The sequence below is a fragment of the Solea senegalensis genome, linkage group LG13 (genome assembly GCF_019176455.1).
Source record: "Solea senegalensis isolate Sse05_10M linkage group LG13, IFAPA_SoseM_1, whole genome shotgun sequence".
NCBI classification, from domain to species: domain Eukaryota; kingdom Metazoa; phylum Chordata; class Actinopteri; order Pleuronectiformes; family Soleidae; genus Solea; species Solea senegalensis.
This window is the reverse complement of record NC_058033.1, coordinates 1294454-1309189: the sequence shown is the minus strand read 5'-3', so window position 1 is coordinate 1309189 and position 14736 is coordinate 1294454. Positions and strand designations below refer to the sequence as shown.

General features: G+C 40.1%; 1 protein-coding gene across 4 annotated transcripts in view; it reads left to right on the top strand.

Moving 5' to 3' along the window:
- Window positions 1-14736, top strand: part of LOC122779250 (glutamate receptor 3-like) — a 72767-nt gene that overhangs the window by 34580 nt on the left and 23451 nt on the right. For all 4 annotated transcript variants that reach the window (XM_044041417.1, XM_044041416.1, XM_044041420.1 and 1 more), the window contains exons 5-11: window positions 5918-5971; window positions 6590-6751; window positions 7097-7264; window positions 7557-7661; window positions 9440-9547; window positions 11401-11607; window positions 13217-13590. In XM_044041417.1, the coding sequence (XP_043897352.1) occupies window positions 5918-5971; window positions 6590-6751; window positions 7097-7264; window positions 7557-7661; window positions 9440-9547; window positions 11401-11607; window positions 13217-13590 (1178 nt within the window). The remainder of the gene's footprint in view (window positions 1-5917; window positions 5972-6589; window positions 6752-7096; window positions 7265-7556; window positions 7662-9439; window positions 9548-11400; window positions 11608-13216; window positions 13591-14736) is intronic.

Here is a 14736-nt window from a genome sequence, read left to right as displayed (position 1 = left end):
ATAAACACCTCTAAGGCTTCTCATCAATAATAGAAACACAGAGGATTTATAATCGTTGCCAGAGAGGACCCATCACCTCCAGCCTCCTCCTGTTCACTGGACAGACAGAGAGACAGAGTTTTGGAGACTGAAAGGGCGCAAAGGGACGTGAGACATCGTAGTGTCCCTGCGCTGTGGAGGGAAACAGGAGAGGAGCTGGAAACCCAAAGTCAAATATCTTTTCAGAGGGGTTGTTTTATAATGTTTAACGTTGTTTAAAGTTTACCAACTCACTCCCCGCACCAGAGTTCAACCCTTCGTTGGGATTGACCTAAATGACACAAATCATAAACCAGCAGCACATGAGCAAACAACTCTGAATTTCTTTACGGTGGCAGAAGTTATACACAATATTCTCCTTTGTATGACTACATCGTAGAGTTTCCAGCTTCCGCCCACAGGAATAACTGGAGGGTTGCCGACCTGGGGCACCCCTGAGCAAGGTACCCAACCACCATTGCTCCGTGGGCACTAATTAGTACGTTTTGTTGTAGAGGATTAAATGCAGAGAAGGGAGATTAATAAAAAGAGGCCCGGTTGGAGAGTTGTTTTGGTTGTATACAAAATATATAAATTGTTATTGGTTGTATACAAAATACAAAAAGATAACCTGGTCTTCTAGATATAAGTTTGTTGAGTCAGTGAGTGTCGTCGGCCTGCCTGAGGGTGCTGCCCCCAGCACACTGTGGTGTGGTGCCTGTACTGCATGATAATGCACATGGTGAGAATGACTGATTGTAAGAAGGAAAGTAAATGGGCGACCTATAATTATTTGCTAAGATTGCCGTGGACAAGAAGAAGAGCGTCTGTGACTGTGAACTCTTTAGCACAGTTCTAAATGACTGTAAATGCTCTGTGTTTCTAGTCCTGACAACCACTCAAAGCTGCTTTACACAGCTGTCACTCATCTTTCATACCCATTCGCATTCGCTGCATCGAACCCTCAACCTTCGAGTTGAAAGACAACTGAGCTCACGTCACTAGATTTATAACCAAAAACAAGCCAAAGACCAAGCAACATAAAAGTTACAACTGTGATAAAGTTCCTCAGCCTGTAAAACTCATAGGAAATGACATATTCATATTAGGTATCCTGTAAATAGGATCAGGAGCCAGGTCATTTCTTAGCTACTTCACATGTATTGTACTCGTCCATAGCAGTTTTTCTTCCTCACAAGGTCAGAGGTAATATTTTACTTGAACAGAAACAAATCTTCAAACCTTCATTTCCCTTCTCCTAACTTGAACTACAAAAAAGTCAACACGGTTTCTCTAGAACAAAAAAAAAAAAAAATGTTGACTGTAATAAAGGATGTTTTTGTGCCGCTGTCTTTGTAGCACAGACGTTTGAAGGAGACCCAAGAGAAAGTTCTGGTTAAAAGCAACTTCAGTGAAAAACATCATCAAACACTCAAACAGGAGAGTTGGCAGCTGTAGTAAACACTGTAAGAACATCACAAAGTCTTACTGTTTTATTTATTTTTGCTGAAATTGGCATTCAGTAAAAAAGTCTGTGTAGTAAAGGAGTGTGTAGGCTGCTGCAAAAAGAGAAACTCAGCCATGTTTTTCCATGTTAATTAATAATTAATATGAAATTAAGGATTTTGGTTTTATAATCACTTTATTAGGTGCACCTGTTCAATTTCCACTCAAATTAGGTTTCTGTGTTTAAGGGAATTTAGACATGTATTAGCAAGAGGACCTGCTGAAGATTAAATTGAAAGTCAGAGTGAGAAAGAAAGATGATTTAAGTGAGCATTGCATAGTTGTAGGTGCCAGATGGGCCGGCCTGAGTATTTCAGAAACTACTGATGCATCACGACCGGGATTTTCAGACACAATTATCTCCACGGTTTAGAGAATAACCAGCGGGCAGCAGTTCTGTGGGCAAAAATGCCTTGTTGATGCCATAAGATGAGATGAGACTGGTTTAAATGTAACTCTGGGTATTTTAAAACAGTTGTGACGTAGGGGAGTGTGACACAGTGAGAAACTGAGTGGACTTGTGTTCTCTATGTTTCTCTAGTTTTCTTTTTGCAATTGTTTCTATTGTTTCATTTAAAAATATTATTATATTATATATTATATTATATTATATTATATTATATTATATTATATTATATCATAAATATAATTGTTGTGATATTCAAACCATTGTCAGGGGCGTTCAGCTCCTCATTCCTGCTCTGCACACAGACAGTAAATCAACAAAGATGGAGGCAACAGCATTAACATAGCGTTAGGGTTGTAGTATGACTGAAAACACAAAAAATGTGTTTTCTACTGCACCAGTTTTTCAGCAGTTTGAGGGCATAAATGTTTTTTTGCCCCATCTGCCCGTGCACTGCAGCTGTATAGATACAAATGCTCCCTCAGTCAGGTCTGATAGTATTGGCTGATGGAGCATGTTTTCAGGTGAAGGACTCGCCATGATGCGTCGTTTCTGTCCATGAAGACCAAACAGAGGCAGAATAATAACATCAACAACACAAATCATCAAAAATCACACAGTGCATCTTGAAATTGTTTTGCGTAACATGACAATAATTAGTCGACTGGCGACTCTGCGATGTCCGCACCAGCTCTTGAAGGAGACAGCAGACAAATCACTGCAACAAAGAGAAGCTTTCATCAGTGGGAAGAGAGTCAAATCCTCCTGAAGTCACTTTGGCAGACGTCCAGCTCAGCACAGGACGGTGGCTCCAGTCTGCTCAATTAGCTTGAATTCCCACAGGAATATTTAGACTGATCGTGCTGCAGCTCGCTCCTACTCAGCCCAGCAACCAACAGCACAGCACAGACCTGTTCATCCAGACAGACGGGCGGCAGGAGTCCTGTGGATGGGCAAATAAAGAAAATTGGGACCTGAGACAATTGCTCTTCCTCTTTTTCTTGTCTGTCTGTTACAGTTTGTCTCCTCCACACCAGACTGCCACTGATGCCTGATTATATCCTTAAAAAAGTGCTGAAAATGGTTTTAACCGTCTGCAGGATGGTTAAGATGGTTTATTAGAAGAAAGTGATTAAAGCATACATAAGTATGTTTGTAAAGGTATATAATCGAGTTCAGCCTGAGTTTTGAACAAGGTACTTACTACCCAGATGGCATACGAATAAAAGATACATAAAGCTGATATTTGCATATTTTAAAATAGACATATTTCCCTGTGTTCAGTCTTATTTTTTCTCACTGTTGATTGTTTCTTGGTAGCATGAAATCAGGTAAGTCTGGACATTGTGCAAAGTAGGAAAGCACATACGTTTAAAAAATGAACAGCTGTTGTTTCAAGTGATTATATGGATTGCATGCAGTCGTGCAATGGCAGTGCCAGTAATGGCTCTCTCCAGATTCATCGAGACAGGGGTCTGGTTTTATTAGCTCTAAATGAATGCCTACCATTTTTGTGCCAACCTGGCTGTCGACTACAAGAACTTTAATTAACCATTTCTTTCAAATGAACAGGACTTTGGACTTTTGCCAGATGAAATATTAACTGTGGACACCAGTTTAGTTGACAGTATGATCGACAGTATGACTTTTGCAGGTATTTTTTTTTTTCCTCACCTGTCTCAGAAATTGATTTTGACCAAGAAAAAGATGTGAGACCAGGACACTAAAAGTGGTTTTCTCGCTGTGATGGAAGACTCTGACCTCCTCTGGGTTACTGGTGGTTTCATGTACTCACAAACATTCCAGGGAAACAAGATATTTCACTATATGCTCCACAGTAAATCAGTATACCACACACATTTTAATTTTAAAAACTGCAATTTGTGTTTTTAATTTGTTTTTATTGCAGTTTGCATTCAATAACATTAACAATCAAGTATGTTTTCCTGTCATCAAAATGTTTGTAATTCACCATATTATTGCGATAACTGTAAAAAAAATTTTAGACTCAAACATGAATGGACGGAGCCTTCATTTGGTTTGTATCTGTAAGCTTCTTTTTTTAAAACCTTCCCAAAACAGAGCAGAGTTGAGCTAATTTCACTAAAAATCATTACTTATGTTACCAGGTTTTAGTAATGAATCAAATTATAACAAATCAATTAGCAAATTGCTATGGTTGCAATTACATTTTCTGTTTTTGATTATTCTCCCTTCTGTGAAAAAGCAAATCATCATACCTTTTGGAAACAGTTTTTATTGAGTGTTCCTGCTTGAAAAAGAATAGAGTCGTCCGTGTTTTGATGGTGTTATGTTGTAATGCTCCATCATTACATCATCTGAAAATAACAGATTTCTTGACCCCGTTATCTGCTAATAAATTATTGGCTCCAATATTATTGTGCTAATCACTATTTGAAATCTATTACACAGTGAATTTTTGTGACTTGTTAGATCGTAAATCATACATTTGCAATATCTGTCAGAAAATTGCAACAATATCGTTTAAAATGAGATCATTATAAACCCCGATGTCTTGGATTGACTGGAAACATGCAGCCTTCCACTTTAAGGCACTTAAAATAAACCACAAAAAATGGTAATTGACCCACCGTGAGTGATTTTACTGCAGTGTTTGACAATGTTATATATATATATATACTGTATGTGTGTATATATATATACATTTTCCCATATCAGTATGAAGTCATGTGCCTTCTGCCTGTGCACTGCTGACAGTCAGGAGCTGTAGTTCATCACTCCACGAACTGCAGCTTCATTAAGTGCTTGCTGTGTGGTTGCACTTGGGTCACTGTGGCGCTCTCTCACATGAATGAATAGCAAATGAAAAGCTTTTCACGACAAAAAGCACGGAGGAGCTTCTAGGAATATTTGCTCATGAAAAACATGGGGGATTTTTTTTTTTAAAGTCAGCGATGTGGAGATGCAAGACGCACACTCAGTCATTCTGCATTTCATCGGAAGGTTAATTGGCTTTATCGGTGAAATTGCTCAGAATGTATAAGCCATTCAGAGGTGTAACCTTGGAAAATAAAAGACGTTTAATCTTTCTGACAAACATGCATGTACAGTACATAAGACACTGAGGCAACAATATAAACATAGGGTTTCAAAATGCACGGGTTTGAGGCTGCAGAATCATTTCACATTCAAAAAAATAAGTAAAACAATGTCTGTCTTTGTATCAGACCTGTTTTTCTTCCTCATCTATATTCAAATTATTTATGGACTCTTTTTTTCCCCACTTTCTCTCTGGAATTTAACATTTTAAAGGATTCAGTACCTCAGTATACCGAGTATAAAACTGTGGGCGAGAGTAGAAAGTGAAAAGACAGGGGAGAAAAAAAACAAACAACTCTCCACCCCCACAGTATGTTTTTGAAGCTCTGAACTTGGCAGAAGAGAATCAGAATAGAGGCGAGAAGAAGTGAGGGAGAGGGAGAGAGAGGGTGAGGGAGAGCGGCTTGGCTGGTGGAGAAATGTAAAAGAAATCAGTGAGTGCAGCTCTCTCTCTCTCTCTCTCTGCGTCTGCAGGCAGGTGCTGTACAATGATTTTTGGAATTAATTAAGTCTCTTGTGCCACTGACACAAACGTAGTAGAACGAGGGAGACTGTAGAGCAGAGGCAGCTGCAGAGAGAGAGAGAAAGGGAGGGAGGGAAGTACGTATGCTGGAGCCTTGACCTTATTTTATATGTTGAAGTTAATGGAAAGGAACAAGCACTGTCATCACACGTTCTGCCCTCTCATGTGTGTCACATACAAAAAAAAAATATCTATGCTCTTTCATGACTGTGCAAATGTAGCTTTAAAAATCTCTCTCTCACTAACTGCTGTGTGTGTGTGTGTGTGTGTGTTATGAAACTAAAGGTCTATGTTGTGTTACTGAATCTAAATGTTCCCAGTGTTTTCAGATGTATGCGCCGTATGTGACTCACTGTGTCGACCTCTCCTCCTGCTACTTGTAGGTGGTGACCACGGGAAAAAACAGCAGAGGATACCACTACATCCTTGCCAACTTGGTGAGAGAGCTTAAAAATACACAATTCAACACAACACAATAAAAAAAATCAAAATTGAACGGCACTGTGATGCAATGCAGTACGAAGGCATGTAACTCTCTTTACTGCATCACTGAGCTGACTGTAGTTTTCTCAATAAGTACTTTTGTTAGATTTCCAATTGAGTAAAGGACCAATTGCTCAGTTTATTTTATGCTGTGTATGTCCTCATGTGAAAACACAGATCGCTATATATTTGCTCATTTAAAGGGCACTTTTTGCTGATGATAAATAACCACAACAACTGTTTAGGGCAATGCTCCACCCCCAGAAAAACAAACTAACACTTGCATGTTAGAGCTAGTGAGGATCCAACTACAAGGTGCATTCAATGACCCTCAGAAACTTAAGCACTTGCTGCTGCTGCTGCTGCTGCTGCCACCCTGTGAAAAGATCTGTTCATTTTCTTTCAATATAATGACATTGTCTGGTTTTCATTTCTGATTACTTTTCAAGCTGATAGGTGGCTATCTGCTTCAAACTATTTTTTTATTCTATTGGCCTTTTAAAGCCACTGTTATTTTACTACTCTCTATTAAAAAAGAGAATCATTCCAGTATTGTTGCACTTTGCTCGCAGGGCTTTTCCAATGTGAGCCTGGATAGAGTCTTTTCTGGTGGAGCCAACATCACAGGCTTCCAGATCATCAACCCAGACAGCACCATCGTCCAGCAGTTCCTCCAGCGCTGGGAGCGCTTGGATGAAAGAGAATTTCCAGAAGCCAAAAATACTCCTCTGAAGGTCCGTGTAGCATAGTGCTGTTTTCTGCATTTCCATTTTAATTTACCATCTTCAAAGCCCCCACGATCTCTCTCTCCCCTGCTTCTTCTAGGTTTTAAGGTATAATTCTGCTGAAACCAGAGAAAATATGTCATTCTCAATCATTTCTGAGTTGCTAAAATAACTCTCCACTTACTCATCCTTGAATAGAGGCTGCTTTCATACTTGGACACTCTTTATGTCAATCATGATGTGAGGCTGTGATTTCCTTACTTTCATCAGTGGCACTGCTCACTGAATAACTCACTGCTCACTGAAATGTGGTCCCTGGCACGTCACTTGGATTTCTTGTGGCCTTTGTTGCAGTACACATCAGCGCTGACCCACGACGCCATCTTCGTGATTGCAGAGGCCTTTCGCTACCTTCGGCGACAGCGAGTGGATGTGTCTCGCAGGGGGAGTGCAGGTGACTGCCTCGCCAACCCTGCTGTGCCCTGGAGCCAAGGCATTGACATAGAGAGAGCCCTGAAAATGGTAAGGACAGAGGGCATGAGCTGTCTTCCAAACTTATCTGCTTTGTGTTTTATCTTCATCTCACTTTATTTTCATGGAATCTAAGGCTACAACCATACTGCTCTGTTTTTGTTTAAATATGCATGAATTTTGATTTTAGCTTAACCTGAAGCCTGGCATCAAACCTCCAGTCCACTCACCTGTGCTTGTCCTTACATATATTATTTAGCAACGCAATGCTGTATATTACTGTAAACAAACACTTGCCTGTGTAAGGAACACGTGTCATCATTATGTCCTCGCTGCTTGGCAGGTCCAAGTACAAGGTATGACAGGAAACATCCAGTTTGACACATTTGGCCGACGATCTAATTACACAATCGACGTGTACGAGATGAAGTCGGGAGGCCCCAGGAAGGTAAGTGGGCATACAACCTTGGACACATGCTGCATGTGTGTCCACTGGACACGTGTCGTTTAGCTTGACAGATGTCGCACTTGTCAAAGTCTGTTAATGTAGATGCTGAACGATTGTCTCCACCACCACTAACAAAATACTCCCTTTTATTGGCAAAAATAGGTTTTGAGAGCAAGTCTGTTCTTAAACACATACATTGACCCAGGGGTGTCAAACTCAAATCACCTGGGGGCCAATGAGCATCTAGTCTGGTCAAGCGGGGGCCGACATAGAGGAAAAAAAGTGGAAAAAACAACTATAGCCGGTGGGCAATATAAGATATTCATGCTGATATTAGACAGAATTGCAGAGTAAAAGTGCTTGTTTTGATATAAAATGATTCACAGTAAAAACATATTTATGATGCACAAAAACGGAGAATTAAATAAAAAATTTAGCAAATAATGACGAGGATAATTGGGATTAAAACAGCTCAAATATATATGTCATTTCATGTTATAAAGCAATGAGTACAACCAAATGTCTTATTACTATTATAAAAATATTGCCGGCAAATACATTTAGTCTTATATTCTGTCTCTATTACAGTGGTGGACGGGCCGCATGTAATCGATTGGAGGGCCACATGTGGCCCCCGGGCTACCATTTTGACACATGTGCATTAACCCTTGGATGGTTAAGTGTTATTTTTGAATGTACATCTTTGTATAGCAAAACCATGATGAAATATTGAATTATACATATCCCCCGTCTGTACTGAAAACTTCGGACTTTTGTTTCACTTGGCCGGCCCCCTACTGACCAGTCTTGATCTTTTGAATTTGAGACCCCAAAACTTTGAAAAAAAAACAAAAAATCTATTTTCTCTGTCTCCGTAAAGCAATATAAAAATGTTTCCTAAACTCATTGAGTCATGTTTAAGCTTCTTTTCGCACATTTTCAGAAATATTTTCTAACCTGTATAATGTCTTAGAAACAAATCTCTGAATCCATTTCACAGGGACTCCACATGAATGATATATCTCAATATAATGGTATCTAATTATTCCCTCTACTCGATGGTAATTGGTCTTCGTATAATTAGGCAAACCAAAGCAAAATCGATGTCTGAACATACATGCACACAATGACCCTTCACAAAAGCTGGCACTAGCTCAGCTCACAGGTCAACACACATCACAGCGGACCTTATATCCAGATTACAGTGCGAGAAAATCTGCAGTGACAACTGAGTGAGTACTGTGTGTTCCAGACATGGATTTTTTCCTGGCTGAATTCATCCGTGTGTGACAGAAATAAACATAATGCAGCTCCTGGAATCATCTCAGGTTCTGCAGACACAGGCCAGCAATTGTTTGTTTTTTTGTCTTAGATTCTACTTTATTTTTCTCTATGTGTTTTATAAATAGAGCACAACCTCCTGCATACACAAGATAAGGCCCGTTTTTAGAATTATAGGTATTTTTATTAAATGTATCAGTGTTCTAGTACATTGGTGCTGCTCTCCTCTTATATAAGAGAGAACATTTGCTGAGCCAGGAATAGATTACTCCTACTCTGCTGAGTGTAGCTCAGGTGAAGTGAGAAACACCACTACAAGCTTCTTTTTTGGGAGAGAAAATGTATGTTGGGCAAAAGCAGCACCAAATAAAATAAATTAATAAATAAATACAGTTATACACATAGAACCAACCAATTCACACCCACTTGGAGGCTGTACTGTGAAAAATCTCCCTCTGCTTCTTGCAATAACTGTGAACCTTTTGTGTCATTTTCAGATCGGCTACTGGAATGAATACGAAAAATTTGTATATATAATGGATCAACAGGTCACCAACGAGTCCTCTTCTGTGGAAAACCGAACAATTGTGGTCACTACTATTATGGTACACACTTGAGCAGGTTTTAAATGTTTCACTTTAAGATTTCTGCCACTCAAGGTCAAGGTGTCCATTGTTGCAATCTGTCCTAGGAGGGTAGAATTATTTTGTTTTCTGTTGCTTTCCATCCACTCACTACATGTTGAAACAGTCGATTCACAAAGAGTGTTTCAACTGTATCCGTGTGGGTGCCAAAGCATTTTGGTTTTTTTATATTAGAGTGGGCTGTCGTAGTAGTGACGTCACAATAACGGCTTTGGTAACGATAAATGTAGCGATAGACACCATCATATTCACATTCAGTGCATACGTAAGTAAAAATGTTTCCCCCTCATTAAGTAAATTGTCGGTGACACTGTGGACAGATGGTCCGGTCGGTTGTGCCTCAGTGATTGGAGACATGAAATGATCTGCACAAAAGGACATAAACAACCAAAGGTGGAAACCTCTGGCTGTTTATTTCTTTGTGTTCAAATTGACTTCACGTTAGCGAAAAGCCTGGCACTGAGTCATGTTCTGAGATTTCTTGAAGTTAGTGCAGGCTCAGGTTTAGAGACAGTGCTGAGTTAGATAAGTGACAGCCAGCAGTGAGTCATCATCAGCCATTTTTAAATGTACGATAAGGTGCGCCTTATCTTACATTTAAAATCATGGCTCTTTGTTCTTTCTGACTTTGTCTATGATGTTTTCATCCTAGGCAAATTCAGAATGTAATAGCCATACATTCTCATTTTAGTGTTCAAATGCTCATTATCTTCATGGCCACACTAGAAATTCAACAGCAGTCAGCGTGAGGGAAGAGAAATTAGGAGAGATGTGTCACCACATTATTTTTGTCACTGCCATGCCTTTGCTTTGATTTAAGTATTTTAGTTTAGCATTATAGTCATCCCATAACTTCATTTTGATTTTTGTGCGTTTCATAACTTTAAATATTCACTGTTCATGTTCAATGAAAGACCACGCTGTTATTACAGTGTGTGAATCTTTCATTTTTTTTTTATCTTTTATAACATTTTACATCACTTCACAATGCAAACGAAGGTGAAGGACAAGAAAAAGAGACAAAAAATAACTGTAAATGTTGTAAAGGCATCATGTAGCACTGAGGATGACCTCTGAAACATGTACTGCACATGCTGTGTGTCAAACTGAAACACCATCGCTGACTTTTCCAAGATGACAAGACGAGTTTATAAAGAAAATGGCAAACATGTTTTAAAGGTTGGAGGAAATACGGCGATGCTGCGAAGTGAAGTAAAATAAAGTAAAGTCTGGCCAGTGCTTTTCTGATGTGGTTTACACATTTTGTTCACTTAATAGTTGTTAGATTCATGAGTAAATCTCTACGTTCCTGGTGGCTTTAATTTCTCTGCTGTCACTGACGTTTACTTTATGAACTGGAAAAGTGCTCCATTCGACTTGTCCTCCACTTGTGCGATGCTGATGCAAAGCACATGTAACCCCACCCCCCCGCCCCCCGCCCCCCTGTCTGTTGCCCATTTCCACAGATTTAGATTTTGGATGGGGATAGCATGAGGGAGCCTTGATGTCCTGCTTAGCCTCCTTTTTATATGTTTTACATGCTTAATTTCTCCCGCTGGCCCAGGTGGCCTCTTTTACTCCAGCAGTGACCCGCTTTCTAAGTCTGTCAAGAACCACAATAACTTGCCTGTAACTGACGCTGTGTGGATGCATTTAACCTCTGCTTTTTCTATGTTCCCTTCTGTCATCCCCCGCATGTGTGAATGCTACAGTACCAGTCAAGGCCCATGACACCCCACACACACACACACACACACATGGTGTTGTGTTTGTGCATTCTGTGCCATGAACTCAAAATTCTGTTTAATTAACAGGAAGCTCCGTACGTGATGTACAAGAAAAACTATATGCAGATGGACGGGAATGACAGATATGAAGGCTACTGTGTCGATTTAGCTTCTGAAATTGCGAAACATGTGGGGATAAAATATAAGCTGTCAATAGTGCCGGATGGGAAGTACGGTGCCCGAGATCCAGAGACCAAGACGTGGAACGGGATGGTGGGTGAACTGGTTTATGGGGTAAGTGTCAGTCTGTCTGAGATGCCTTTAAGGGAGTGTGGGGTTTTGTTTTTGTTTTGTTTTTTAAATCAAGCTCTCACCTGTTTCTTAACCCTCAGCAATTTGAAATGAAGAATGGTTTTTAAAAAAACTGCCTCAGTACAATGTCAGAAACAAATCAAACACATATTGTGTGATGATCGTGTTTAAAATGAACGTTAACATGTAAAATATATGCTATAAAATAGGTTCATCCACTTCTTCTAAATCGGTGATTGTGAAAGTTGTTGTCATTGATCGCTCACAGATCAGAGCACAAATGTTAACATTTGGTTATAGTGTATTTAAAAGTGTTTTCTGAACTTTTCTGTCTTATCATCTGTCTCGTGGCTCCCTCACACTTGAACTGGCTTTAACCAGATGACGCTGCATCATTTATGAGACCTCAGCCGCTGAACGAATGTTAAAATTCCTCACACGGCGCAGTGGAGTCCTGACAATCCTTCATTCGAGCAGTGCTACAGTGCTGATTTCTGAGTCCAATATCTGCAGTTACGCCTACACCAGTATTAATCGCTTAGATAAACAGAAATGACCTTCTGTAGTAAGTGAAATGGCCATGACAAGCCCTTAGCTGTGTTTTTGCATCAACAGTGAATTGCCATTGATTAGCCTGTCAAATGTTAATGAACTCATACCAGAGTAAATAATGGGCAGCTGCATTCGATTGCAATCCCTCCTAATTCAATATATGAAGCCCCTCGGTCAACTTTCTTTGGTTTTGTTGTTTTGTTATGTTTTTAGTCAGAGTGTGGCCCAGTTATAATAGCACTCCTCCCCTCAAAGAATCTCACTGTAAGCGTTTGTCACCGCACTGAGATGCTAATTAATGAGCCTGTCAGGCGTTGCAGAGGATCTGATGGAGGTGAATTTAACAGGCTGATTCACATTTCATGGACTCCTTACACAATCCCCTCCTCCTCAGTCTTCCAACCCTCTGCTTGATTCATGGAGGAGATTTGGATGGAGACAAAGACATTAACCAACTCCAAAGCTGAGTGACTCACTTTCAGATGGCAGCAGCTTCTTCTCTTTATTCCCTGAATCCACTTTGAAACTAAGTTTATGCGATCATAGGGCAGTGTGAATTTCAAACGAGCATAGTTTCTCCTGTATTTCATCAACACTTTGAAGGTCCAGTGTGTAATAATCAGTGACATCGAATGGTAAGACTGCAGAATGCAGCAAACCTCCTTTTTCCAAGTGCATCAGGGAGCTAAGGTGGCCTTCACTTACCAGAAAGCATAGAAACACTTTTACAACTTTGCCCACACTCCCACTCTGCACTGTTTACTCCTTCTTCTCCACTGATTTACCAATTGGGCTTTATGTGGGCAGAGCTGTGCATTTTAATTTTTAGAGTGAGCTTCTGCTTCCTCATCCCGTCATAAGTTGGCACAAAATGGCAGCCTTCATGAAAGCCAAACTGTTTTCATTTTAAAGCAAAGGCACACTTACACAAACATATGTGTATTAAATATTTGCCACACTGGACCTTTAATACATTGGTGGATATGTGTGATTTCATGTGTTGGACTAACATACAGTGTGCGTGTTCTCATTTTCACAGAGAGCTGATATAGCTGTGGCTCCTCTAACAATAACGCTGGTGCGAGAGGAAGTGATAGACTTCTCTAAGCCCTTCATGAGCTTGGGCATCTCCATTATGATTAAGAAGCCTCAAAAGTCCAAGCCCGGGGTGTTTTCTTTCCTGGACCCACTGGCCTATGAGATTTGGATGTGTATAGTTTTTGCCTATATTGGCGTGAGTGTGGTGCTCTTCCTGGTGAGCCGTTTCAGCCCGTATGAGTGGCATCTGGACGAGAACGATGAGGCCAAAGACCCTCAGAGCCCCCCAGACCCTCCAAACGACTTTGGGATTTTTAATAGCCTGTGGTTCTCCCTGGGTGCCTTCATGCAGCAAGGATGCGATATCTCGCCAAGGTTGGTTGTTGTGTTCATTCTTCACCAACTCCCAGTTGTCCTCGTCATCTCTCTGCATTTTATAGTCCCAAATGTACATTTCCATCCTACCATGGTGCATATGGGTTATTTTGAGCTTTGGTTATATTGCTCTCCACCTACACTCATGCCTCGCTTCAATGCACTTTCCTCCCATAAAAAAACGCCTCATGCTACTGTACATCTTTGGTTCATTCTTTGAATGCTGCATGCCGGCAGGGATGCAGTCCATCACCAAAATAACTTATATCCACCATGCTGGGGGCTGTAAAATGCACAGGGGTCATTACATTTCATTCAAAGTAGCTGCTTGAATCCCTCATGACTCTTGGAGGGCTACCGTGTTTTTGCTGCATGTCCCATTTTACGGTCATCAATTTGGTGCATATAATGTATTTTGTGTGGGGGAAAAAAAAAGAACATCAGCAGGATCATGAGTACATCCACTCATCCACTTATTCATCTTTCCATCTCATTCATCTGTCCGTTCTGATGGAAATTGTAAGAGAAAATGCATGACAAAAATCAGGTATTACATTCTATGATTAAATTGATGTGGAGTTGTAATTGTGATTGGTTTTTTTTCTTTAATGTCTTTCAGTGAAACAAGTTAACTACAAAACAAAAACCCACTTTAAACATCAAAAGTCCCAAGAGAGAGATTATTGCGGCGTCTGACAGTTATAGATTTCGATGTTGAAGGATAAATACTGTATAAACTTTTGTCCTCGGGTTTATCGTTGAGATTAACTTGCGTGAACTGAAAGAAGCACGGAGGAAGCGACTTACTGAAAGCACAAAGTTGAAGTGTGTCTCCAGTGAATCAATTGAGCAGCAAATGAGGAGCTCACTGCTGATTCTACACTCTTTGCTCAAGAGCACGATAAAGCTTAACATAGACCAGCTGTTTGCAGGTTGGTCGGATTACAAGAGGTTACATGTTCCGTAATCTAGAGTATTCATTCCCATAAACGGGTTGTGGGTAACTTGGCTCAATTTTTTTTCTATCCTTTTGATGAAATTTAGGTCAAATCATTTTCATTTGATAGGAAAAATAATTACATAACGTGATTGTATGAAGTTTTCATTACTCCACGATTTAACTTTTATATGTATATCAGGAGCCGG